Source organism: Monodelphis domestica, chromosome 6, assembly GCF_027887165.1.
Source record: "Monodelphis domestica isolate mMonDom1 chromosome 6, mMonDom1.pri, whole genome shotgun sequence".
Classification (NCBI taxonomy): Eukaryota; Metazoa; Chordata; class Mammalia; order Didelphimorphia; family Didelphidae; genus Monodelphis; species Monodelphis domestica.
The window spans coordinates 269,726,018-269,753,881 of record NC_077232.1 but is presented as its reverse complement, the minus strand read 5'-3'; the positions used below and the strand labels follow the sequence as shown (position 1 = coordinate 269,753,881).

The 27,864-nt window shown below is 36.4% G+C and overlaps 1 protein-coding gene across 19 annotated transcripts in view; it reads left to right on the top strand.

Moving 5' to 3' along the window:
* Nucleotides 1-27,864, top strand: part of WDFY3 (WD repeat and FYVE domain containing 3) — a 364,899-nt gene that overhangs the window by 261,400 nt on the left and 75,635 nt on the right. For 11 of the 19 annotated variants that reach the window (XM_056803214.1, XM_056803217.1, XM_056803212.1 and 8 more), the window contains 7 exons: nt 1,263-1,442; nt 4,495-4,728; nt 7,225-7,324; nt 7,998-8,158; nt 9,054-9,283; nt 13,524-13,669; nt 16,631-16,813. In XM_056803214.1, coding sequence (XP_056659192.1) covers nt 1,263-1,442; nt 4,495-4,728; nt 7,225-7,324; nt 7,998-8,158; nt 9,054-9,283; nt 13,524-13,669; nt 16,631-16,813 — 1,234 coding nt within the window. The remainder of the gene's footprint in view (nt 1-1,262; nt 1,443-4,494; nt 4,729-7,224; nt 7,325-7,997; nt 8,159-9,053; nt 9,284-13,523; nt 13,670-16,630; nt 16,814-27,864) is intronic. The other 8 variants (XM_016423066.2, XM_056803219.1, XM_056803225.1 and 5 more) reach the window with 1 other exon arrangement.

Sequence of the window (27,864 nt, the reverse complement as noted above, 5' to 3'; positions counted from 1 at the left end):
CATAAAAATTTTAATGTGAAATGATTTTTAAAAATTGTCTCCCCCAATGAAATTCTGACTGAGATTAATGTGATCTGATATACATTCAAACTAGTAGGATTACAGGTGTAGACAAGCAATCATTATCTTAATCCGATTTTAGTCACAGCCAAATGATAGTCATTTGTGACAAATACCTTTAAAATAATAGTTTACATTTATCTAATCCTTTATAGTAAACCAAATATTTTTCTTATATTGATACTCACATCAGCACTGGGTTGTAAACTTAAGAATCTTCCAATTCCATTTCCAATGTGTTTTAAACCATTTTACCTAACTAAGGAAAGACAAATATCCAAGTATCTTACCTTGTACATAGAAACATTTTTAACTAGGTGATACAGTCAAGGTTTCATAATATCCAAAACCCTTAGGTTTGGGGTCATTTCATAGCAATTTTTAAAATTTAACTTTTTCGTGGAAATCCTTAAAAAGTGTATTTTTTACCTCCTGTCTTTTTAAACAGAGTAGATTGAACATAGTGCAACTTTTTGCTGGTCCCCAATACATCAATTATTTAAGCACTGTAGTTGTAGAGCTTATTGAGGTAGTTTGTCCTTACACAAAGCAGGCCCAGACATCTATGCTGATTAGAGAGAATGGGGAATTAGAGAATCTGAGATAATTGTTATTTTAGAGCTTTGGAAGGATGAGCAAATATCCATCAACATGTGAAATGATCCAGACTTTTTTCACATTTGTCACTACATGTTTTTAACCAAGCTTCAGTATAATAGAAATATCTCTTAATTTGTTGATAGCAGTTTTTATTATTTTTACATCATAATGGGGAGACAGTGAAAACAAATATTTACAAAGCAAGCTATTCACAAGGTTAATGATAAGTAACTAGGAGAGAAGGCACTAGACTTAAGTGGGATTGGAGAGAACTTAGTAAATAAATGGAGCTGATGACTTGGTAGAGACAGCCAAAGAAAATGCCTAGAAAATGTCCCTTCTATTGTACTTTAATTTGCCTTTGATTTTATCTGGAAAAGCTTTACTGAAGACCAAAGGAACATTTTTGAATGTCCATAGTGTAAAGGGAGGGAGACTGTTTTGGCAACATATAAATATTTCATTATTATACATCATCAGATTGTATATATGTATATGTACATGCATGTTTAATATGTTTTCAGGGAGTTTCTCATCATACTTTTAAAGAGTAGTGTTTACATATTCAATTTCTTTATTTCTCTTCTTATTTCCGTAAACAGCCTTGGCAATCAGAAGAAGAAGGGTCTTGGCTCAGAGAATATCCTGTTACATTAATGCAATTTTTTAGATACTTATATCACAATGTTCCAGACCTAGCTTCAATGTGGATGAGCCCAGAGTTTCTGTGTGCATTAGCAGCTACAGTTTTCCCTTTCAACATCCGACCTTACTCTGAGATGGTAGGTGTTACAAGACTTTTCTGAGTCTTTGGCAGCCTCTGCATAAACGACATACACCCTATCATTAAATAATGGACATGAGGGTCACACAGTCCCACAGAGGACATATATGTGTATCTGCATGTGTCTATATCTATGTCTGTCTCCTCTCCTCCTGGGCTATGTGATCCAGAGTTTGGGTAAGTTCAGGTAGGTGATACAGAGACAGCAAAATGAACATTTTTGGGAAAAGAAAGAGGATACTTAAACTATTACAAAACCTGCAGTATAGCTATTTACACCAGATAAAAGAAAACAATATTTTCTTTATCAGTCAGTTAAGTAACATTTGTTACTTTCCTACCATATGCCTCATAAAATGAAATAGAAAGTGGGTGAATTCTTGTAATTCTTCAAAGTCCTCTTCATTTTCTTTTATAAACATGAAGTGTTTGGGAAACAGAGGTACTGAAGGAGCTATTCAGAACATTCATTATCACAGAAAAATAATGAAAGATGTACTCAATAGCAAATACAGTACAAAATGGAGTCAGTTCTATGCTACTAAAAATCTAGTTTTGACATAAGAAAGGGAGAGGATAAAAAATGTCCTATCTTAGGTTCGTCTTTCAAATAATCTTATGAAGCTGCCCAAGTTTCAGCCTTTGATAACTAAGTCTAGTCTAAAACTTCATTTTCTAGAGTATCTCCAAGACCCCTGACATTTAGTCTTATTTCCTTCCATATCAATGAGAGCCCTATTTCCTTAACTTTCACACCAATTTTAACAATTTTCTCATGTTAAAATACTTAATTCATCCCATTGCTGAATTAAGCCATGTATTCCAGCTACTTAGAAGATTCAGTGTGAGCTACTGGTATCAGAGGTCTATTTCCTAATTGTAAAAAATATTTTGTACTTTTTCAAGCATGATCCATATAAGAGATTGAATTATGATAAACTTCAGGGTTTCAGCATTTTCAAAAGTAGAAATCTGACATCATTAGCTGTAGCAGATTTGTTTGATCTTGATTTTTCTTTATCCTAGTGTCAAAGAAAATCAATGATAAGCTGTGATGTGGACCACAAATCACTGGATGCTATAGTTTCCTTTTATTCTTTAGGCCACAGTGATGTGGATATTCCCACATTGCCGCATGGTATAATTGATAGGACCCTGGACACAGAAAGGCTGAAATTCAAATTCCAAGTCAAAAGATCCTAGCAAAGTGACCCTGGGCAATGAAATTGTTCTATGCCTCCTTGTCCTCATCTGGAAAATAATGGAGATTGTACTTGATGCCTCCAAATTCCTTCCAGCTCTAAGCATATGATCTTATGTTATAAAACGTCACGGTACTTTCTGATTTACCTGGAGTGAAACCAATTCTTTTTCCTCCAATTTTGTAGAGATAATTGTGATTTAAGAGCTTTGGAAAGACAAGCAAATGTCCAACAGCACACTGTGAGATGGTCATAAGTTATTTCTTATATGTCATGTTTTTTTTAAACCATGATGGAAATATCTTTTAATTTTTGCTTACTTTTTAAATTATTATTTTTGTCTCTTGAGTTTTCCCTTTGTCTTTGATTTGTAAATCTCATTTGCTGTAGGAAAACTGAATAAGTGGAAAAACTAATTTTAATTATATGTGCTACTGTGATATCAGGTCCTGAGCTGGAAATGTGGTAGTTAGGTAGCTATTTGGTTGTCAGTTCAGGAATATTCACATTGTGGTAATATCACCTTGATCAATGACTGGGATGGTCACCTTTGCTTCTCTGACTCTTTGTTTCCTTTGGTGTAAAATGAGGGCATTATATTAGATAAACATCTTCCAAATAGATGATTCCATTCTTTTTATTTATTTTAAACACTAGACTATTATCTTTTCATGACCCATTATGTTTAAGATTATCACTGTTACTGCTGGGTTTGTACTCCAAAGAGATAATAAGGAAAAAGACATGTACAAGAATATTCATAGCTGCGCTCTTTGTGGTGGCAAAAAAGTTGGAAAATGAGGGGATGCTCTTCAATTGGGAATGGCTGAATAAATTGTGGTATATGTTGGTGATGGAATAAGATTGTGCTCAAAGGAATAATAAACTGTAGGAATTCCATGTGAATTGGAACAACCTCTAGGAATTGATGCAGAGTGAGAGGAGCAGAACCAGGAAAACATTGTACACAGAGACTGATACACTGTGGTACAATAGAATGTAATGGACTTCTCCATTAGTGGCAATGCAGTGATACTAAACAATTCAGAGGGTTACAGGAGAAAAACCACTATCCACATCCAGAGGAAAAACTATGGGAGTAGAAATACAGAAGAAAAACAACTGCTTGACTACATGGGTCGAGGGGGATATGATTGGGGATGTAGACTCTAAATGAATATCCTAGTGCAAACACCAACAACATGGAAATAGGTTCTGATCAAGGACACATGTAATACCCAATGAAATTGTGTGTCAGCTGCGGGGAGGGTGGGGGAAGGGGAAGGAGGGCAATAATGTGATTCTTTTAACCAAGGAATAATGATCTAAATTAACTAAATATATTAAAATTTATATATAAAATATATTTTAAAAATTATATATAAAAAAATAAAAATATATTTCAAAACAAAACAAAAAAGGTTATCACGTTAGTTTAATTTAACTCAATCTCTTTAAAAACTCTGATTAAAATTTTGTAATATTGCTTTTGTTTATTGCAGTTGTGAAAATAATGCTTGCTTTGGCAGTACATTTCTAATATTTAATAATTAATAATAATTAACATTAATATTAATAATTGAAGTTGTGAAATCATTCACAGAGCTGCCTTTTTATTGTAGGGTAATTCTTAACATTAAAAACATAAGCCAAAAATCAAATAAAAAAGCAATGACATTAATTTGGGAAATAATTGAATCATAGGCAAACTACATAAAGTGGTTACTATTACTATGATATTATTATACTTTCTTGAAAAGAAACCAAAGTTAGCACTCACAGTGCTAAATAAACTTTTGGTAGTAATGAGGAGAACAAAAGGATTTTTCTTGTTGTGTTTCTAAACAGGTAACTGATCTTGATGATGAAGTAGGGTCTCCGGCAGAAGAGTTCAAGGCCTTCGCAGTTGACACAGGAATGAACAGAAGTCAATCAGAATACTGTAATGTTGGCTCCAAAACCTACTTGACCAACCATCCAGCAAAAAAGTTTGTTTTTGATTTCATGCGAGTCTTGATTATAGACAATCTCTGTCTCACACCTGCCAGCAAACAGACTCCACTAATTGATCTGCTGTTGGAGGTAACATCCAGGAAATGGGCTCATTTCAATGTAGTTTCACTATTAGAGAAAGAATGTATTTAATCTATCAGGATCAAAAAGGTTTTTGGGAATTTTCTGAATTGATATAAGCATTTTATATTAGGAAATGTAGAAAGTATTTGCCATGTATTCATTACATTTCAAAAGTATTTGTCAAAGTCACTTAGTGCATTGAGAGCCAGGCCTATAGATGGGCTGTCCTGGTATCAAATTTGGCTTCAGAGTGACCCTGGGCAAGTCACATAACTCCCTTTGCCTAGCCCTTATTGTTCTTCTGCCTTGGAACCAATACACAGTATTGATTCTAAGATGAAAGATAAAGTATTTTTTCAAAAAAGAAAAGGAAGAATTTGTCATATTTGTATTCCATAAATGCAATTTTAGGGAACTATGTGAAATCTGGAGTGACTAGAGATTTTGGTCTACATCTCTAAATGACCAGTTTTATTAATTAATTGCTTTAAACTAGAAAATTACTTGCAGTTTGATTCTAGCTGTTTTACTAGTAGCTTTGTTTCTAAAAAAATGTGATCAAATTCTTTTCCTAATAACTTCAAACATTGATCATTCCTGAAAGCCATAAAAACAAACTCTTTGCCTGGAAAAGTGAAAGGGATTAGGGGAAACATTTATATTAAAATCTTATTTGCTATAAATCAGCACTTTTGAACAGGGATTCATTATAAAGTAGGCAGTCAGTACTCCCTCTTGTGGCGAATGGTGGCACTGCATATCAAGACTACTGTTGATCAAGGCAATTTCTATGACAATTGTCTAGTGGATTGTTTAGTAAGATACCTGTAATTAATGACATTATGGATACTAAGCAGACAAGAGGATGGTTTTTAATTTTATTTTGGGGTGTTCCCAGAGTTCTCATTAGTAATTAGAATAACTTTCACTAATAAAACCTATGATTGAATTAAATAAAAATGCAAACCTGTTAAATTTTCAAGTAGTAGCCATCTGACCTCTCTGCATATTCATTGGAAAACATGAAGCACTGAGGAGATCCCGCACCACAGAGGAACAGACAGAATTGGTATGACCTTTTAATCTGCAGTAGAAGTCAGGAATAAAAAAATATGAGTGAGAAGGCTGATGTAAGAAACACCCCTAAGGAAAATCCCTGCAACTTACACAGTACACGATTAGAAAATGCTGAATATGCACAAATACAAAATATTATTTAGTGGTTATTGCTGGTTGACAAATTGATTATGAAAAAGTAAGTTAGGTAGTTTGGGGTTTTAAGAAAACAAGTTTTATTGTATTATACAGGAAACAGGAGGTGATTCGTTCGTTATATATTATATCATACAGCCCTGGCTTTAGTACTTAATAATTTAAATAGAAAAAAAATAAAATTTTCTCCTCCCATGTTTTTGGCTGAGTTATAACTGAATGCCTGCAGTCAGGAAGACCTGAATTTAAATCTGGCTTTAGACACTTACTGGTTGTGACCTTGGGCAGGTCATGTAACCTTTGTTTACCTCAATTTCCTCAACTCTAAAATGGGGATAATAATAGAACCTACCTAATAAGGTTGTTCTGAGGATCAAATGTGATAGCATTTTTAAAGCACTGGCACAAAGTTGGCACTATATAAATATTTATTCTCCTCATTTCCTTGCCCTAAAGAGTTTGAAGAAGTGCCAAGATTATAAACTATTAGAAGTAAAAAACTTCAAAAGTGAAAACCTTTCCACAGCATTTAGTACCATGACTTTGTATGTAGTAGTGGTCAGTATTTTTTTTGCTGGAATAATAATTTAAGACCTGCAATTTCAGAATAGCATATGATGACATAACTACTCTAGAAATAAAGAGAATATGGTGGCTATTTTTGTTAGAAATTCCATATCATTTGATATGTTAAAAGTATGCCCAAAACATGATTTTCTCAAACTGTAGTTATTAATATTTATGGAGCTCTTATCTGTGGAATAACAGAGTAACAATAAGAAGATAAGCAAAACATATAAAAGAGAATACAGAGTTAAAAGTGCTCCTAAACATCTTTAAAAAGAGAATAAATACTTTTTAAAAGTGAGAAGGAAAGGGGTCTAAATACCTCAAAATAGAGAATAGAGCAGTAATCATCAAAATGATTTATAGAAGCTAACACTCAACATTCTAGCAAATTTGGAAAACTCAACTCCTGGGACCACTGGATTGGAAAAGATCAACTTATATCCTACTCCTAAAGAAGGACAATACTAAAGAATGTTCAGATTTATCAGAGTTGTATTAATTTCACATGCCAGTAAGGTTATGTTTAAAATTCTGCATGCTAGGCTTCAGCAACATGTAAACCAAGAATTACTAGGCTGATTTTTGAAGAGACTGAAGTACTAGAGACAAATTTGCCAACATTTTGGAGAAATCAAGGGAATTTGATGATACTACTTTATTGAAAAGCATTTTATTTCTCCCTCCATATGATTATGTGCCTAAGAGTCTTTTCCTTTGCAGGCTTCTCCTGAAAGGTCTACAAGAACTCAGCAAAAAGAATTTCAGACTTATGTTTTAGATAGTGTCATGGACCACTTGCTTGCAGCTGATGTTTTATTGGGTAATTCCATGTTTTTATTTTTACTTTTACCAGTCATCTTCCATTAAGAAACCCAAATGAATTTTAGTTTCTTCTTCTACTTCCTATTTGAACTCTTATTTTTTAAAGATTTTTTTATATCTCACCTCTATTCATTAAATATGAAAAAAAGAAAATAATCTTAAAGAATTCTGTTCTAACTTTTTCATTTCTCATTGCCTTATTGCTTTTAACTTAAAAAAATGTTTGCCTGAAAAATTTTAATGTCATACCATGCAAAAAGTATATCTTGAAATGTTGTACCAAGTCCAACTTTCATTGAAATTTGTTTAGATTAAAATATTTATGATGTGAAAAACAGAGTGGATGATACTTAGAGGTAGGAGAAGCAGCATCAGTATAATTTTAAAATCATTTTCACCTGCATGATTTCATTCTAATTCTCATACAATGTAGGGCAACTTCATTTTACAACTGAGAAAATAGTGACTAAGAAACTGTTAAATTTAGGTTATTTAACTGAAACAATCTATAGAAATGATTATTTTCCCCCTGATTACCCAGCTATCTAAAAATGAGTAAAGGCATTCAGATAGTATAGTCCTAAGACTGTAGCTAAATTTGTTTCAGAGCCACTTATTTGTTTTCCTCCCTTACTGAGTATATATTGATTTTTTTTTTCCCGGTAATTTAGGGGAAGATGCATCTCTACCCATTACCAGTGGAGGAAGTTACCAAGTGCTAGTGAACAATGTATTTTATTTCACCCAGCGTGTTGTCGACAAGCTTTGGCAGGGAATGTTCAACAAGGAATCTAAACTTCTTATAGATTTTATTATTCAGCTGATTGCACAGGTAACCTGTTCAATCCCATTGTACAAAGTTTCTTTATTAATAATTTATTTTGTTTTTATTTTTAACTGATACTGTTAATGATATAGCAATTATAATATTAACAATACTATAGCATACAATCTTAGGGCAAGAGAGATCGTTTTAATTTTGTAATTGTTTCATATTTTGACAATGATTCCAAGATAGTGACTTTCGGAAGAGGCCAAAATTATTTTTCTCAGCTTCTATTTTTACTAAATAAGTATATATATAGCAATTTATTTTCAAGGATTTTTCTAATTTATTATTTTACAAGGAATGGGATTTGTGTGGACCCACCTGTCGGTTTGTGGCTGACACCAGTATTTTTGATACTCTTTGCTTTCAATAAGCTCTTTAGAAAGTTAAGTACTTCAATAGCTACTTAGTCTACTAATATGCTATTTATGCTCATTGTGAGTAAGTTCAAGATAGAAAGACATTAAGGATTGACTGCTTTTGTTTTATTTTTTTGCCAAAACACATTTCTCTTGTTTCTGCTTCCTCTTTCTTTTGAATGTTCCATATTAATAAAGTTAATTTTTACATTGTTCTAGATACCGATTCCTTTCTTCAGTAACACATAGGAAAAGGTGTTGAAAGTATACAGTTCCATAAGTTATACTATTTCTCAGGTTATTTGTGTGTTTGCACTTTTTAGAAAGTGGGCGTAGTGCTCAAAAAGCAGTGAAATGGTAGCTTCTTACAAAATGTTTTCTGGTGTCATTTTCCGTTAATAACTATACATGGAACAATGTTCATTTTTTTCCTAAGTGTTTTTATGAATTATAAATTATTTCATTAACTTCAGCAGAGCATTCCTTGTAAAGATATTGCACTGTTCATTTTACCATATACTTTTCATATGTTTAATTAGTCAAAACGAAGATCCCAAGGGTTGTCACTGGACGCCGTTTACCACTGCCTAAATAGGACCATCTTGTACCAGTTTTCAAGGGCACACAAAACAGTCCCACAGCAAGTTGCTCTCCTCGATTCTCTTAGGGTCCTTACTGTGAACAGAAACTTAATCCTAGGACCAGGAAACCATGATCAAGAGTTCATTAGCTGTCTGGCTCATTGCTTGATAAATCTGCATGTTGGAAGGTAAGTACTTTAGGATAAAATCATTATATTGATTCCAGAAACAATGTCCTATACAAAACAAAACAAAAAAACTTCATGCTAACAGTTGCATGGCAATATTCCTTCTCTTTTACTGAGCTTAGATTTGGAACAAGAATATGTGAGTTAAATCTTGGCTTATCATTTACTGCCTACTAAGGGCATTGGCTATGGCATTAATTTACTTGTCTGTTAAATGAGGGGGTCTCCTGGCTGAACTTTTTTTTTTTTAACTAAAAAAAATTTTTTTTAACCCTTATCTTCTGTCTTCGAATTAATACTGTGTATTGGTTCTAAGGCAGAAGAGTGGTAAGGGCTAGGCATTGGGGGTTAAGTGACTAGCTACTTAAGTGCCCGGGGTCACAAAGCTAGGAAGTGTCTGCAGTCAGATTTGAATCCAGGACCTCCCATCTCTGGGCCTGGCTCTCAATCCACTGAACCACTTAGCTGCCACCATCCCCCACCCCTACCCCACCCCAGCTGAACTTTTAAGTTCCATTCTGGTTTTTCTGACCATGGAAATTTTTTTTTTAAATATATTTTATTTGATCATTTCCAAGCATTATTCGTTAAAGACATAGATCATTTTCTTTTCCTCCCCCCCCCCACCCCCCCATAGCCGACGCGTAAATCCACTGGGCATTAGATGTTTTCTTGATTTGAACCCATTGCTTTGTTGATAGTATTTGCATTAGAGTGTTCATTTAGAGTCTATCCTCTGTCATGTCCCCTCAACCTCTGTATTCAGGCAGTTGCTTTTTCTCGGTGTTTCCACTCGCTTATGAATGGTGTTTTTTTCTCCTAGATCCCTGCAGATTGTTCAGGGACATTACACTGCCACTAATGGAGAAGTCCATTACGTTTGATTATACCACAGTGTATTAGTTTCTGTGTACAATATTCTCCTGGTTCTGCTCCTCTCGCTCTGCATCACTTCCTGGAGGTTGTTCCAGTCTCCATGGAACTTCTCCACTTTATTATTCCTTTGAGCACAATAGTACTCCATCACCAACATATACCACAATTTGTTCAGCCATTCCCCAATTGATGGGCATCCCCTCGTTTTCCAGTTTTGGGCCACCACAAAGAGGGCAGCTATGAATATTTTTGTACAAGTCTTTTTGTCCATTGTCTCTTTGGGGTACAGACCCAGCAGTGCTATGGCTGGATCAAAGGGTAGATATTCTTTTGTCGCCCTTTGGGCATAGTTCCAAATTGCCCTCCAGAATGGTTGGATCAGTTCACAGCTCCACCAGCAATGAATTAATGTCCCTACTTTGCCACATCCCCTCCAGCATTCATTACTTTCCTTTGCTGTTATGTTAGCCAATCTGCTAGGTGTGAGGTGATACCTCAGAGTTGTTTTGATTTGCATCTCTCTGATTATAAGAGATGTAGAACACTTCTTCATGTGCTTGTTAATAGTTTTGATTTCTTTATCTGAGAACTGCCTATCCATTTCCCTTGCCCATTTATCAATTGGAGAATGGCTTGATTTTTTGTACAATTGATTTAGCTCATTATAAATATGAGTAATTAAACCTTTGTCAGAGGTTTCTATGAAGATTTTTTCCCAATTTGTTGTTTCCCTTCTGATTTTAGTTACATTGGTTTTGTTTGTACAAAAGCTTTTTAGTTTGATGTAGTCAAAATTATTTATTTTACATTTTGTGATTCTTTCTATATCTTGCTTGGTTTTAAAGCCTTTCCCCTCCCAAAGGTCTGACATGTATACTATTCTGTGTTTACCCAATTTACTTATGGTTTCCTTCTTTATGTTTAAGTCACTCACCCATTTTGAATTTATCTTGGTGTAGGGTGTGAGGTGTTGATCTATTGCTAGTCTCTCCCACACTGTATTCCAATTTTCCCAGCAGTTTTTATCGAATAGTGGATTTTTGTCCCAAAAGCTGGAAATTTTTTTAAATGGGAAGTAAGCAAAACTGTCAATGTTTTCTCTAAGCTAACACTGTTACACAGAAATCCAAATGAATCTCCTATTTGAATGCATCCTTAAGAAGTTATGACCCAGAATTGTTTGACTATGACTTGAATACTTCAGTGAATCAGTGATGCCATTGCTATAACTCTGCCCTAGTATAGTGCAGATTGCTCTTCCTTTTTAACTCAGACATTTGTTCTCAGAAATTTCACACAGCCGATCCAGCTTTCTGAGGGGGTCTGCCTTTAGATTCTCCATAGGCTGCCCAGAAGTTCTCTCTCAGCCTCATTATGTGATCAACCCACCTCTTTTTCCCAGGCATGCATCAATTCTCTGATGATATTCTCTAGGCTGTGCAAGTCTTCATTTGTAATCCATAAAATCCTCATGATTTTGAGACCACGTCATTGTGAATCTATTTAGAGCAAGGGCTATCATTTCATCATAGTGGGGGAGAAGATTATTTGGATTTTTGTTTTGAGAAATTAAATATAAAAGTAAGTTCATTTTCACTTGTAGTTAACAATTGTATGTTTTAGTTGAACATTTAATAAAATGAGTAGCAGTTAGGGTTGTGTATAGAGTTGAATTTAGAGTTTAGAAGACCTGTGTTCTAATCTCATTTTTATTACATGTTAGCTGTATGACCTTGAGCAAGTTAATTAATCACTAATACTCCAGGCAACATTCTAATTGCAAAGCAGTTGCCTATTGCATTGGCCAGTGAGCTTCTTAAACTGATCCAAAAAACAAGTTCTGTTTTGTTTTTTAAAACAGGCAGTTAGGGGGCATAGTAGAGAGAACACTGGGCTTGGTGTGCGGAAGACCTAAATTCAGACCTTGCCTCAGATGCTCATATGGGACACTGGCAAGTCATCTAAATATTTGCTGAAACAAAGGATTGGATTCACTGATTTCTAAAGTCCCTGCCAGGCATAAATCTATGATCATATGATTACAATTCTGCATTAATTCTTGAGTGGTCCAAGAGTCAAAGAATGAATAAAGTAGTCATTGGTTTTGTTTTTTTTTATTTCCCAACAAAGTTGTATGATAAAACAATGTAACTTCATTAACATTTGACTTTCACAGCATAATTTTGAAAAGAGACATTGTTGCAAAACACAGTTTTCTAGGGATCTATCTTAATCCTTTTCTATTCAGATCATTCTCTCTAGAAGAACCTACTGGCCAGCATAGATGTTGATGCACAAAGATAGTAGATGATGAATGAGGATATTCATCACAATTAAATTGGGAAAGAGTAGGAACTAATTGTATAAGAGATCACTTGTGAATGTCATTTCCTTCACAACATTTAAGGGAAGAAGGTGATGGATTGAGAGCTGGCCTAAGGGTCACAAAGACTGGTTCAAGTACTGCCTCTGAAGATCAGGGTTTGGGATGTGTTTAATGAGAGAGAAAAAGAGGTCAGGTACACAAGGAGAAGGGCTGCTTCATTCAATATTTAAGGAAATGGGTAGGGAGTGGAACATGATATCCAAGGATATTTGAAATGAAAAGAAAAGATGTCATTCATGGTAAATGGCCTTCCCTTTTCTAAATAAATTGCAGTCAAATTCCTCACTTAAAGGTGAGCGAATGATGTAACTTTTTGGAATAGCTTCTGTGGAAGCAAGGTCTAGAACCAATTAGGCAAGAACAAAAGGGTTGCCTTGCTGCTTTCGAAGTTCTTTAATATAAATTTGAATGTGTCCAGTCAGCACGGTTATGTGACTATCTGCTCACTTCAGCTGCATGTGAGGGGAAGGCAGATGTTTAACACTGGGCCAAGACCGAGTGTTGAGAGGAGAAGGATGAAGCATGGGATTCAAGATCAGTAAAATAGTTGGGCAGAATCAGTTATATTAGGACCAAGATTGGAAAGGGATGAAGATGGAGTCAGAAGAGCTTGAGAAAATAATGAGAGCTGGAGGAAGTAAAAGGCTCCTTGAGGGCAAAAAGGTTGAGAGAGAGAGAGAGAATGGTAGATCTTGTTCAGATGCAGTAATGTCAGCTTTGGTCCAGACATGGGTAACATTTGTGGGCAGCGAGAGCTCCTGGCCAATGGCTAAAGTAGAGTGAAGAGGGAGGTGGTAAGGTCTGAGGAGATCCAAGATGTTGGAAGGAGCCCCAGCATGAGTGTTCAAGTCCCCTAGCAGAGGGATAGAAAGTGAGGAGGAGAGAAATCTGTGACTTGACAGAGCAGTGTTTAATCACTAGAACTTTTCAATGGTCATGACCTTCCTCAGACATGTTAAAATGATTGGACATTTTCAGCCACGTGGATGGGTTTGGCCTTGAGGCAGAGGCCCGCATGACAACCTGGCACATCATGATCCCCTCTGACATAGACCCGGACAGCAGCTGCAGTCAAGATGTCAGTGAAGGTAACACAACCGGCACGAGCCCAGCTACTACCTGTGGCAAGTCTCTTTCTCTCCTTCTTTTCTTTGCTGTGACTGCAAGTTGTGGCTAAACACAGTGCTAGGCCCTGGGCAGCCTCTACCAGTGAGGGTGTGTGAGGTAAGGAGGGGCAGCAGCTACAAACAGGCAGGGTCAACTCAGAGCCAGGCCCAGCCCAGGGTCCTCCCCAACAATCCTGTGTCGTTGGCTTGCCTTGGGTCTGCTGACTCTTGCTTCCCTGAGGCTAAAAAGCTCCTGTTTCTCCTTCCTACCCTGTATCATTGAAGACTCCCCATGTCTTATCCTAGCACTACCTGAGCCAGGCAAGTCCAAGTCAACTTCAACCTAGCCACCTTTCTGCAGTGTTCTCTGAAATTCCCATTGCACAGTAAGCAGACTTGTTTTTGTCCTAAACTCTGACGTCTCCTGTCATTCCGTCTTTCTCTGGGTCTTGCCTTTTTCTCAAGCTTATTCTTTGCCCTGTTCATGACCTCCAGGTTCACAACCTCTTAGAGCTTTCCCAGGCCCTTATTATCCCTCCTAAGCCTTCATTTTATTCCTTCCCAATTGCTGCCCTGTTGTTAGTGATTTTAGCTCTTACTTTCACCTATATTCAGATCCCTCACCTCCCATCCTGTCTGAGCTCATTTCTTGGCAAACTTTATACTCAGGCATTTGCCAGATTGGCAGTCAACAGAAATGAAGGGGCTGAGGTAAAATAGACACCTTTACTGTTGGTGAAGCTGTGAATTGATCCAACCATTCTGGAAAGAAGTTTGGAACTGTGCCCCAAAAGTTACTAGACTGTATTCCCTTTGATCCCACAATGCATGACTAAGGCAATCTCCCCCCGCTTCCCCACAAAAAGATGAAAAGGAAGCCTACATTAAAGAAATATTTATAGCAGCTATGTTCATAGGGCCAAAGAACTGCCTCATCAATTGGAGAATGGCTGAACAAATATGGAGTATGTGAACATAATGGATATTCTTATGCCATAAGAAAGGATGAGGGAGAAGCCCAAGGAGACTTGTATGGATTGGTGCCAAGTGAAATGAACAGAAGCAGCAGGGCAATTTATAAAATAGCAATGATGTTGTAAAGACAAACACTCTTGAAAGTCCAAACAATGAAGCCTGCTACCCATCTCCAGACAGGGAAATAATGGATTCAAAATTCAGAATGAGATCATTGTTTTTGGATATGGCCCATGTAGGAAATTTTTTTTTTTGCTTGAAAATTCATATTTTTACAAGTTTTGTTTTACTTTTTTCTTCCCCAATGTTGTGGAAGTGGAGGAGAGAGATGATGAGAATTTTATTAAAAAAAATAAAATTGAATTAAGAAAGTAATAAAGAAAATTGAAGCTATTCAACATGAGCACCCCTTTCTCCTCTTCATCCACAAATTCTTGGCATCATGTCTCTGTTCTCTTTCCCCCTTACTCTTTGACAGTGAGTGAGGTGACCTTCTCTGTCAAAACCAGTCTCTCTTCATGTACTCGTTTGTTTTTTTTTAACCCCTACCTTCCATCTTATAGCCAATACTGTATTCATTCCAAGGCAAATGAGCAGGAAGGACTGGGCAGTTAGGTTTAAGTGACTTTCCAAGGGTCACCTAGCTAGGAAGTATCTGAGGCCAGATTTGAACCCAGAATCTCTCTTCACATACCCTTTCATCCTACGCATTTCCATCAACTTCAATAGTTCTGTAGCTTCAGTCATTTATCTAATTTTATCTAATTATCTAATTGATCTAATCTTCAGCTTCTTATATCCTGGGTCTTTCCCTGCTACCTTCAAATATGCCCAAATCACCCAGATCCTTCACTAGGCCCTACTATCCCATTAAGCTATCATCCTGTCTCTTCTCTCTTTTCCAGATAGACTCTTAGAAAAAGATATCTTCTCCAGTGCCTCTACTTGCTTTCTTCTTACTCTTCAACCTTTTGCAGTTTGACTTCTGATTTCATTACTCAACTAAAACTGCTTTCTCCAAATTTATCAACAGTCTCATAATTGGCAAATATTTCAACTTTGAAATATTTCTTGACGCTCTTCCTTTCTGACCTCTCCTCTGCATCTCATGCTGTGGAGCACCCTGTCTTTCTGCATCCTCTAGGTTTTTGTAATACTACTTTTTCCTCCATACATGTCTGACATCCTCCTTTCCACTTGTGGCCTTTAGAATACCACTCTTCCTTCAGGTCTCAACTTTCCCCAAATACCCCTTTTTTCTCCCAACTACAATCTAAGGTCATTCTTTGTATCCATGGCACCTAGCACAGTCCCTGGCCCATGGTAGGTGCTTAATAAGTGCTTGTTGACAATGATGATGAAGTAGCCAAATGTACTAAGGAAGAGATCTTGCCAATTCCATTTACTTTTGCAATTAGCAACATAAAAAGACTCAAAGTATATTTATGTTAGTCTAGAACATGTTTGTACATTTTGTTTATATACCTTATACTTATGATCTCTCACTTAGATGCCAGATAATTATTTCCAACTGGTTTAACAGATGGTTAGATTTAGGTATAAGTTTAATTATCACTCATTAAGAAGTATAGTTATTGTTGCTTATTTTGTTTATCATAATAATTGCAAATAAATTAATAAGGGGTACCAACAAAATGCAAGCATTTAAAAAAAATTAAAGTTTCCCTAAATTGGATATTAAAAAGTAACATAAAATGTTTTAAGACCAAAGCAGTTTTAGAGATTTATATAATTAATATGTACCTTAGAAAAAAATTAATGCATTAGAATGTACTTATAATAAATCATTTAGATTAAGCTAATATTTCTATAAGACTTTTTGTTCATGTTATTGTAGTTTTTCGACAGTGTAGTCCATAGTTTGACAGCATTGAAAAGGACAGTATTTTTTAATAAATCAGATTCATTGTGGATAAACTAATTGTTTTAAATTAAAATTACTCTGATATCTAAAAAAACTGTATATGGTGTTTTCTATTTTAGGTCGTCAGCTTCTCATAAAAGCTGTCAACAGAGTCTGGACTGAATTGATACATAGTAAGAAACAAACTCTAGAAGAACTTTTTAAGGTGACTCTGCCGGTCAATGACCGGGGCCTGGTGGATATCACCATTGCAAGGCCTCTGATTGAAGAAGCTGCTTTAAAATGCTGGCAGAACCATTTGGGTAAGAGGGCATACTGAGCGTGGGTGGGTTTCTGGGCTATGTACAGAGCCATTGTCTGGCTAGAGGAATTTATCACCTGCCATTATGCTTTCTGCATATGTGTAGGTAGACTCCAGATAAAGAAATATGGTTCCCCAAAAGGAAGTTATTCTGTCAGTTGAAGCATTTTGGTAGCACATTCAAATACAAATAAATAAGAAGTACTTTAGATTATTGTCAGGGGAGAGGGAAGGCAGTGCTTTAAGGATATGTCTTTTTCTTTCTTTCTTTTTTTTTTAACAAAATAAAATTGTTGTCACCTCTTGGTGAATCCCAGCCCAATTGAATCTTCCTTTTCAACAGAGAAGTACATTTAAGCAAAACACTCCAACAGATTCTCCATAGCCTGACCACATATTATTTATTCCATGCTGAAAGTGTACCACCTCTCTGCCATCTTGCAGAAGACATGCTTCAGCATTACTTGTTAGAAGTTGTGATTGGTCATAATATTGATCAGAGTTCAGGGCTCTTTCTATGCCATTTTATTTGCATATTGTAGTAATGTTAAAAATTGTTCTCTCAGTTCTTCATAATTTGTCATTGTTTATAGTTTAATAATATTCTATTGCATTCAGAAACTCTGATTTGTTCGGACAAAACCTCAGTCTCTTTCCTTTTAGTTCTTCGATTTTACAAAAATGCTACAGTAGGGGGCAGCTAGGTAACTCAGTGGATTGAGAGTCAGGCCTAGAGATGGGAGGTCCTGGGTTCAAATGTGGCCTCAGACACTTGCCAGCTGTGTGACCCTGAGCAAGTCACTTAACCCCCACTGTCTAGCCCTTATTCTGCCTTGGAACCAATACACAGTATTGATTCCAAGAGGGAAGGGAAGGTTTAAAAAAAAATGCTACAGTAGATATTTTAAAGGATCTTTCTATCTTTGATCTCCATTAGGAGATCTAATTGTGATATTGTTGGTTTAACAGGCTTAATTCAGCAAGTTCGTGACTTTCTAGTATGATTGCAAATTACTTTCCAGGATGATTGAACCAATTCTTAGCTTTACCAACAGTGCACTAAAATTCTTATCTTGTTACAGCCCTTCCACATTTATCTTCTTTGCCAATCTGACAATTTTGAAGTGTTTTAGTTTTTATTTCTCTAATTCCTTAGTGATATGGAGCATTCTTTCACATGGTTGTTGATAGCGCACATTTTTTTCAAATTGCTTGTTCATATACTTAGGTCACTTATCTACTGGGCAATGACTTCTCATATATTTGAATCAGTTTATTATATATCTTGAATATCAAGTCTTTGTCAGAGATATTATGAAGATTTTCTTATTCTGTCAGCATTGATTTTACTCATGTAAAAACTTGAAATTTTATGTAATTAAATTTTTTTTTTACTTTTTCATGACCTCTATCTCTAGTTTAGAATTCTATCCCTAGTCATAGATTATATAAGGTGCCACCTACCATTCTCTTTTAAGTGCTATGTTGTGTTTAATGATGTTATAATATTCAAGTTTTATATCTAATTTATGATTATTAGGTAACATAATATGATATATTGGTCCAAATTTAATTTTTTCAGATTTGCTTTCTAGTTATTACCAAAAAGGATGGCATTACCTCATAATTTTTGTTTGGGGGTTTATGAAAAACTATTTTAGTGATTGCTCCTTGCTTTTATTGAATAGCAATTTTTCTGAATAGTTGTGAATAATTTTAGAAATTACTGCTTTATAAAATAGTTTGAGATTTAACAATGCTGTCTCTTTATTCCTACATTTTTCAGCATCTCCTTTTATATTCTTAGTCTTTTGTTCCTCCAAATGAACTTTGCTGTTCTGTAAAGCTAATAGTTGAGTGGTTTAATAATGATGATAATATTTAGTAATAGGTTATTTTATTTTTAGTAATTATGAATGAAATTATTTTTTCTATCTATTTTCTGGGTTGTAAGAAATCCTACTATTTGGGGCAAAAAAAATTAAAATTTAAATAGTCCACTATCTGGGGGCCTTAGTGAATTACAAGCGGAATATTAGTCAATTTTGTAGCCCTTACCCCTCTTCTGCCTTGGAAATGATACTTAGTATTGATTTTACAACTGAAGGAAAGAAGGAGGTGAGGTAGAGGGGGAAAGGCAGCCAAGTGGTTCAGAGGAGGATAGAGAGCCAGATCTAGAGACAGGTGGTCTTAGGTTCAAATGTGACCTAAGACACTTCCTCTTGTGTCTGAATGTATTACCCAGAACAAGTCATTTAATCCCAGTTACCGTTTCTGTTTTTTAGCCATGTTATCAAATCTAATATAGAATACATGGGTTTGTTTTTTAAAATAGCCATCTTTGAGGTATTGGCAGCCCTCGAGGCTAATGAGTTCTTAGGCTTCCTTAGCTGATGGTTTCCAGGACTCAGAAAGTAATAGTTCTACTTTACCCTTTTTTTTTTTTAAACCTTATTCTGTCTTAGAATCAGTATTGGTTTCAAGGCAGAAGTTAGGCAATCGGGATGAATTGATTTGCCCAGGGTCACACAGCTAGGAAGTATCTGAGGCCAGATTTGAATCCAGAACCTCCTGTTTCTAGGCCTGGCTCTCAATCACTGAGCCACCCAGCTGCCCCCAGGTCTTTATCTTGCTCTGATTAGGTGGGTCTGGAGTGTTCAGGCTCCACATTTTAAATTGGTTTTGATAAACTTGGGAGTATTGGGAAGAAGGTGACCAAGATGGTACAGAACCTTCAGGCCATTCCATGTGATGGGTTAGTTGAAACTACAGATGTGTAAACTAGGGAAGAAGAGACATAGGGGGACATGATACATGACTTCAAATATTCAGAGAGATGTCATTTAGAAAAGGAATTAGACTTGTTATTTTTTATCTCAAAAGTCTGTAGAATTGACTCAGCAGTCATCATTTCTGAGTCTTATCAAATCTGAGATTCTGTGACAGTAAGTGTCATTATCCCATTAGTGGATATTAGTGGATTTTTGTTGTTATTTATTCATTTCAATTGTGTCCAGCATGCTCTTCTCCTTGATCATCTCTTAGCTCTAGGATTTGAGATACTGTTTCCTTCTAGTTCTCTTCCTATCTGCCTAACTGCTCCCCTGTCTCCTTTGCCAGATGCACACCTAAGCTCTGGCCTTCAAGCATAAATTTTATGTCCCCTAAAGCTCTGTCTGGGACTCTCTTCTCTTCTCCTTTCATATTAGTTCACTCAGTGATCTCATGAGCTCCCATAAATTCAATTATCATCTATACGCAGAGATTTTCAGATTTATTTATATTTATTCTCATATTTATTTATCTAGCACTAACCTCAGGTTCACATCTCCAACTGTCTATTGGACCTCTCAGACTAGATGTCTCAAAGACATCTTAAACATGCAAAACCGAATCCAATGTCTCTCCTTGGCCCTGCCCCAATAACCTCTCTTCTTCCTAGCTTTCTGTTATTATCCAGAGCACTACCATCTTCCCTGTCACCCAGCCTTAAAATCTCAGCATCTCACTCACATTACTCATATATAGTATGTTGCCAATCCAGGCCATTTTACCTTAGCAAAACCTCTGGTTTTTATCCTTGTCTCTTCTCTGACTCCACTACCACCCTGGTGCAGGCCCTCAAAACATCATGCTTACACTCTTCCCAAGACATTGCCTCAAGTCTCTCCCTATCCAGTCTATCCCCCACTCTAAACATGAAACTCTGTGGCTCCCTTTTGCCTCCAGAATCGGCATACAAAATCCTCTATTTGGCTTTTACATTTGTTCTGAATCTGATTCCTTCCTATCTGTCCAGTCTTCTTACATATAACTCCCCTCCATGCACACCAACATCCATTGAGTCTGGTCTTCTTGCTGTTATAAGGTATCCTCCCTTATAAGCATTTTGAGTTAAGCTGTCACTAGCTGTCCAGTGTTAGGATAGGCTTTTGGATAAGGGAAACAGAAGAGGAGAAAAACATATAAAAATCTACTTTATTGTTTTGGAAGGGAAAGGATTAAGGGCTTAGAGATTTACTTATGCTTATTCTTATTTTAAAAACGAACTATGCTAACTAGGTTAGTAAACTAAAACTTAACCAAGTTCCCAAATCTTACTCAGCAGTGGTCTAAAAAATACAGTTAGAGCCAGGATTGGTTGTTGCTGGATGTCCAAAAAAGTCCTGATGTCCAAGTGAGACTGAATGTGGCCAGCAGCTAGATACAGGAGCCCTTCCTCAGTTCATCACAGGGAAAATCCTCTTCAGGTCCCTCTTCAGACCTTCCTCTTGACTTCCTCAGGAGACCAGAAGAAAAAGTTCACTGGGGCAAGATAGAGTCTTCCCAGATCCTCTACCTCTGGCTCCCATATGACCCTTGGTCACATGCATCACTGTCAATCATACCTAGGTTTGCACTTTTCAGGTTTTGCACAGTTTTGCAAATTGCAAACCTTTCCATCCTTTATCACAAATCCCCCCTATTGCATGAATCAAAAATTGTGTTGGAAACACTATTTTTCAATTTGTGCACAATCTAAAATACTTACCAGTTACCTAAACTAAGAAATCTACCCAAAATAACAAAACAACCTACACTCAACTATCTTACTCTAACTTACAATAACCTATTCTAAGGATTTGTAACAAGGGATAAAGGAAAAGGAAAAGGAAAACAAAGTAAATAATCAAGTACAAAAGTCAAACAAAAGCCAAATCAGAACAGAAAATAACATCAAACAGATGAACATAACTTCCATGCAAATATCAAACTTAAAATACTCTTATCAGCTAAAACAGAACAATGTACTACTATTACAGTACATTAACATTAATCCTAGAGAAAAAATTTTGAAAATCACAATAAACACATTGCATACGTTTTACAATGAAAATTAAACCAAATAATACTCACTTATGCAAATATAACAGTGAGCTATGTACATAATTTACATATATACATATAGTACATACATCATATTTATTTACAATTTTGTTTGATATGTGATGTCATATGTTGTTTGCGTTGTGTAGTGTATGATGCAGTGCAAGCCGGTATCTAATTTTCTTACCTTATCTTACTTAATTTTACCTAACTTCAAAGTATTTCTCCTAATTAAATTTCTATATCTAAACTAAATCTAAGTATGTAACTACATCATGTTAGTAAATAACATATCTATAGCTAAACATAACAGTGTTAGTACCCTAACTATACATTATTTCACTCATTTAAGTAGTGATTCAATGTAACCTAACCATGTTTATGTTTTGTGTTTGTGTTTGTGTTTATGTTTATTATGTTGTTACTTTTGTTATGTCATGTTGTTTTGCTATTTAAATGTCAGTGTTACTGTTATATAAGAGTTATGTTACTGTTGTATGCAATATACTTATCCCTACTTCCTCTTGAATATCCTTCTGGCATTCCATAGTAGGAAATATATTTGTGTTTGTAGGTGAATAAATGCTATGTTATTGTATACTATAATACATTATCCAACATATAAAATCATTAGTCCATTTCTCCTGTTATCCTCTTCATTGCAAATTTCACAGTCTTTTAAATTTATAAGTTCTTAGTCTTTCATCAATGACCATTAATTCCTGAATTTTCCTCTTCATCTGCATTGCCCATTGTCACATGCCACTGTCAATCATACCTAGGTTTGCACTTTTCAGGTTTTGCAGTTTTGCAAATTACAAACCTTTCCATCCTTTATCACACCAGGAATGCCTGGAATTCCTTCTTTCACACTCTCTTAGCTTTCTTGACACCTCTCAAATCGCTTGGTTCTCCATAATGTTAGTGCCTTGCCTTTCCTCTGAGATTATCTTCTGTTTGCCCTGTGTGTATGTTTATATATATATATATATATATATGTGAGAGAGAGAGAGAGAGAGAGAGAGAGAGAGAGAGACATATCTTTGCATATTCTCTCTCCCATTACATCAGGAGATGTTTAAGAGCAAACCTTTGTTGTATCCCCAGCAGTTGGCTCAGTACCTGGCACATAGTTAGCACCTAACAAATACTTGTTGATTGCTTGATAAAGAAAGGAGGGGAAGCAGATTAGGAATAGAATACTTTAGCTACTCAGGTTACTAGTGTTTATCAGATTAAGTCTTTTTCCATCCCCATCTTCAATATATGGAAAGGAAACTAGACTAATAGTTGGTGGGGGAAGGGGCAACTGAGAGTGGCAGTTGGGTCTTGTGACTAGCACTTCCTTCCTGCTGGGGTTGGTCTTTCTTCCTGGTGTTGGGGAAGAGAGGAGCTTATTCAGCCCACTCTGGAGTGGCATACTCTTTTTGGTTCAGCCCGAAGATTCAGGCACAATCGCTTCTGAAGGTTAGAAATGTTCTTGTTTGCTTTCTGTCTACTGCTAAGATTCTGAATTAGACAAAGCAGGACTGATATAGAGTAGACGGGAGTAGGAGAACCCGCCAGCCTCTGGGGCCTGGCCTCAACTCTGAAGCTGAGAAAAAACTCCAATCCCAACTGGTTATTAAACTTTATATTATTTGAATTCTCAGTCAGATAAATGGACTATCTTTTCTGTTCATAGAGGGAGCTGAACTTCAGTCATTTCACAACAAACAGACCTTATTGGACCCCTGCTGCTTCCTCTTGGCAGGGGGCATCTCTCTCCTTTGCCTCACCAAGCGATATTCCCACTCTCCCCTCAATTCCTCTATACCCCCATACAAACCTCCCTTTATCCTCCATTTTTCCAATCCTCCATTTCCTTTCCCAATAAATATTACAAATATAAAGTGTGACCAGAAGCAGAACAGTAAATGTGTAACAGAAGATGATTGAAGGAAATATTTGATTATCAGTTTTAACCATGAAAACAAAGATTCAGTTCATAAAACAGAATCCAATAGGTTGTTATAGGAAATCCTAGAAAGATTCACAGAGTTAAAAATTCAGGGGTGGAGAAGAATTTGTCATCTTCAAGTAAATTCCAAAAAGTAGGGAATAGCAGTCATAACAAGATTACCTTTAAAATGGAAATAGTTTAGAAAATGAAACTACATTTTATTTAAAACATTAATGGACCTCTAGGTGTCTCAGTGGATAGAGTCAGGCCCAGAAGTGGGAGTCCTGGGTTCAAATGTGACCACAGACACTTCTTTGCAGTATGACCCTGGGTAAGTCACTTAAGCCCAATTGTCTAGCCCTTATTGCTCTTCTTCCTTGGAACCAATACTTGGTATTGATTCTAAGATGAAAGGTAACAGTTAAAAAATAAAAAACACCATGGAAAGTAACAATAACTACAAGTATCTCAAAAAAGAAAGAAATTTTCAGGCTATAAATGAACTTCCAAAGAAAAAACCCACAGAACCAAATAATTTACAAGTGAATTTTGTCAAGTATTCAAAGTATAATTAACTATAGTTTTACACAAATTGTTAGCAAAAATAGAGAAAGATGACATCCTACCAAACTCCTTTTAGTATATGAAAAAAATATGATCCTAATTCTATCCCCCCCCAAAAAGATATATTAAACAAAGGAACTTGACGATGAGTGCTATAAATTCAAATAAAAACATTGAGTAAAATATTAGCAAACAGTCTACAGCAACATACTCAAAACATTATACATTATCACCAGATTGAATACCTTTCATGAACACAGGCTTGACTCAATATTAGGTAATATATAAACACAATAAACCATATTAATAGCAAAAATTAAATTAACATAATAACAAATAATTCTAAAAAACATATTTGACAAATTATACTAGGAAACATAGGGATAAATTAACTTTTCTCTGACCCAGTGAGTAGTGGTTATTTAAAACCAAGAGCTAGCATCCTTTATATTGGAGAAATGGTGGGGTCCTTTCCAATAAGAATAGGGTAAAAGAAGAATGTCCACTGTTACCACTCGTTTTTCATGTAATCCTAGTTATAACAAACCAAGAAAAATAAATATTGGCAAAGGAATTTTCCCTTTTACAGATGACATAATTACTTTACCCTTAAGATTCAGCTAAAACTAACAAAAACAATTACTTTGGGGGGCAGCTGGGTGGCTCAGTGGATTGATAGCCAGGCCTAGAGATGGGAGGTCCTAGGTTCAAATCTGGCCTCAGATACTTCCCAGCTGTGTGACCCTGGGCTTAACCCCCATTACCTAGCCCTTACTACTCTTCTGCCTTGGAATTAATGGAAGGTAAGGGTTTAAAAAAAATAATGACTTTAGTTAAGTAGTAAATCATAAACTTTCTGTATATAACCCATAAAATTCATCAGGAAAGGCTAGTAATAAAAATTTCCATTCAGCTATAATATAGAATATGTAAAATATGTGAGAGACCTCTTACCAATTAATGCAAGCAGGAATTATGTGAATCCAGAATTCACTTTCCAGAAATAAAAAAATTGGGGGGAAATTACTTCTGTCAAATCCCTGTTATTATATTAAAACTGATAACTAGGAATTCCGGTCAAGATGGCAGCTTAGAAGCAGCAAAAGTTCAGACCTCTGAAAACCCTTCCTTACCGATCACAAACTGAATTCTCATAGGGGACTGAAATTCAAACTTAACAACAGGACAGAGCTGGGGAACCCTCCTTCTAGACTCAAATCAAAAGGTATGCCCCCCAAAAATTGGAAACCTAGAACACTCGGGTCTAAAGGGAAGGCAGAAGGAAGGTTGCAGGACCTTCCCCCCCAACACAGAGCACTGAGCCCATAGTAGCAGAGGGAACCTCAGGGCCTGCAAAGATGTTGTTTTGAAGGGCATATCTTGAAAGCAACCTGGGCCAGTCTCGGGGTGTCCAATACAGACAGCAGGAAAGCAGCCTGAGAGAGACGGGGGGGAGCCTGTAGCCCCCTGTCTGGTCTCAACGGAGGTTTTTGCCTCGGGGAACATCCAGACGAACCCAGCTGAACCTAATCCCATCAGGAGCTCTCAGAGCACAAGGAGGCCAGGACCCCTCCCCCCTTAGAGTGCAGGGCCCTCTGAAAGGACAGGGACGTCAGGGCCGGCAAAGGCACTGAGGTACCTTGCGGACAGTGCTGTGCCAGGCTCAGAGAGTGGAAGTAAGGCAGCGGAGAAGCAACTGGAGGGAACTGAGAGCAGTAACACCCGAAACACCGGCAGGCAGGAGAGGGCAGACCCTGGGCTTCCCCGGGAAGCTAGCGCAGCTGAGGAGAATGGATAATTTGCTGGGGCTAAAGCCTCGGACCATCAGACAGATACACTAAGAGCCAGTCCCCCTCACTCAGATTTCTGACTAAAAAGGGGAAGAAAAACCATAGAGATGGCAAATGGTACAGAAGTGCAAAAGCCTCCAAACACCAAGAAAACCAAGAAGAAGGGGGTGACTTTGGACACATTTTATGGAGCAAAAATACAAAATACAGAGTAGCTAGAAGAGGAAACACAAACAAATGCTCCAAAACCTTCCAAAGGAAATGGAAATTCTCCACAAACTCTTGAAGAATTCAAATCGGAAATTATCAAAAAGATGGAAGCCTTCTGGCAGGAAAAATGGGAAACAATGCAAAAGGAACTCAGCAATCTGAGAGACCAAAATATGCAAATGCAGAAACAGCTCAAAGCTCCAGAAAAGGTCAGACCAAACTGAAAAGGAAAACCAATATTTAAAGGTCAGAATCAGGCAACTGGAAGACAATGATCTTGCAAAAGAGTAAGAATTAATAAAGCAAAGTCAAAGGACTAAAGAATTAAAAGATAATATAAAATATCTCACTGACAAGGTGACAGACCTGGAAAACAGAGGAAAGAGAGACAATCTGAGAATCATTGGTCTACCAGAAAAGCCAGAAATAAACAGTAATCTTGACATCATAATACATGATATTATCAAAGAAAACTGCCCAGAGATTCTAGAACAAGGGGACAAAATATGCATTGAAAGAGTCCACAGAACACCCTCTACACTAAATCCCCAAAAGACAACTCCCAGGAATGTAATTGCCAAATTCCAAAGCTTCCAAGCAAAAGAAAAAAATCTTACATAAAGCCAGAAAAAGACAATTTAGATATAAAGGAACACCAATCAGGGTCACACAGGGCCTAGCAATTTCCACTCTGAACGACCCTAAGGCATGGAACATGATATTCAGAAAAACAAGAGAGGTGGGTCTTCAACCAAAAATCAGCTATCTCTCAAAACTGACTATATACTTCCAGGGGAAAGTATGGGCATTCAACAAAATACAAGATTTCCAAGTGTTTGTAAAGAAAAGACCAGAGCTCTGTGGAAAATGTGATATCCAAACACAAAGACCAAGAGAAACATGAAAAGGTAAATATGAAGGAAATGGAAAAGGAGAAAAATGTTATCTCTTTTATTCAAATTCTCTTCTGTAAGGACTACATTTATATCAATTTATATATATTCATATGTGGGGGAAATGTAATGTGTAACTCTCAAAAATGTATGCATCATTAGAGTAGTAAGAAGAATCACGCATAGGGAAAGTTTGGGGCATCAAGACGATATGGAGAAAGAGGGGGGGTAGAAAGAAAAAGGGAGGGGGGAATCGTTGATAGTACTAAGATATATTCCAAGAAATAGGAAAAGAAACTAAATCTTTCTCACACAAAGATACACATGGGAAGGGGAGGGGAAGAATTCTCCTATAAGAAGGAGCGGAAGAGAGTTTTTACTTAAACCTTACTCTCAGTGAAATCAACTCTGAGAGGGAATAGCATCCAGATCCTTTGGGATCTTGAATTTTATCTTATCCAACAGGTTAAGGGAGAAGGGAAAACCAAGGGGGTGTAGGGGGAAAGGGAACACAAAAAGGGAGGGAAGGAGGGGGGGGAGGGGAAGGGAACAAAAAGGGAGGGGCTAAAAGGGAAACATATAAAGGGAGGGAACTAGGTGGACTGATTTAAAGTAAATCACTGGCTTAAAAGGTTATAGTTAAAGAAGAAAGGTCAGTATTAGGAGAGGATATCAAAATGCCAGAAAATCAACAAGTGACATTCATTACTTTGAACGTGAATGGAATGAACTCACCCATAAAACATAGACAAATATCAGAATGGATGAGAATCCAAAACCCTACCAT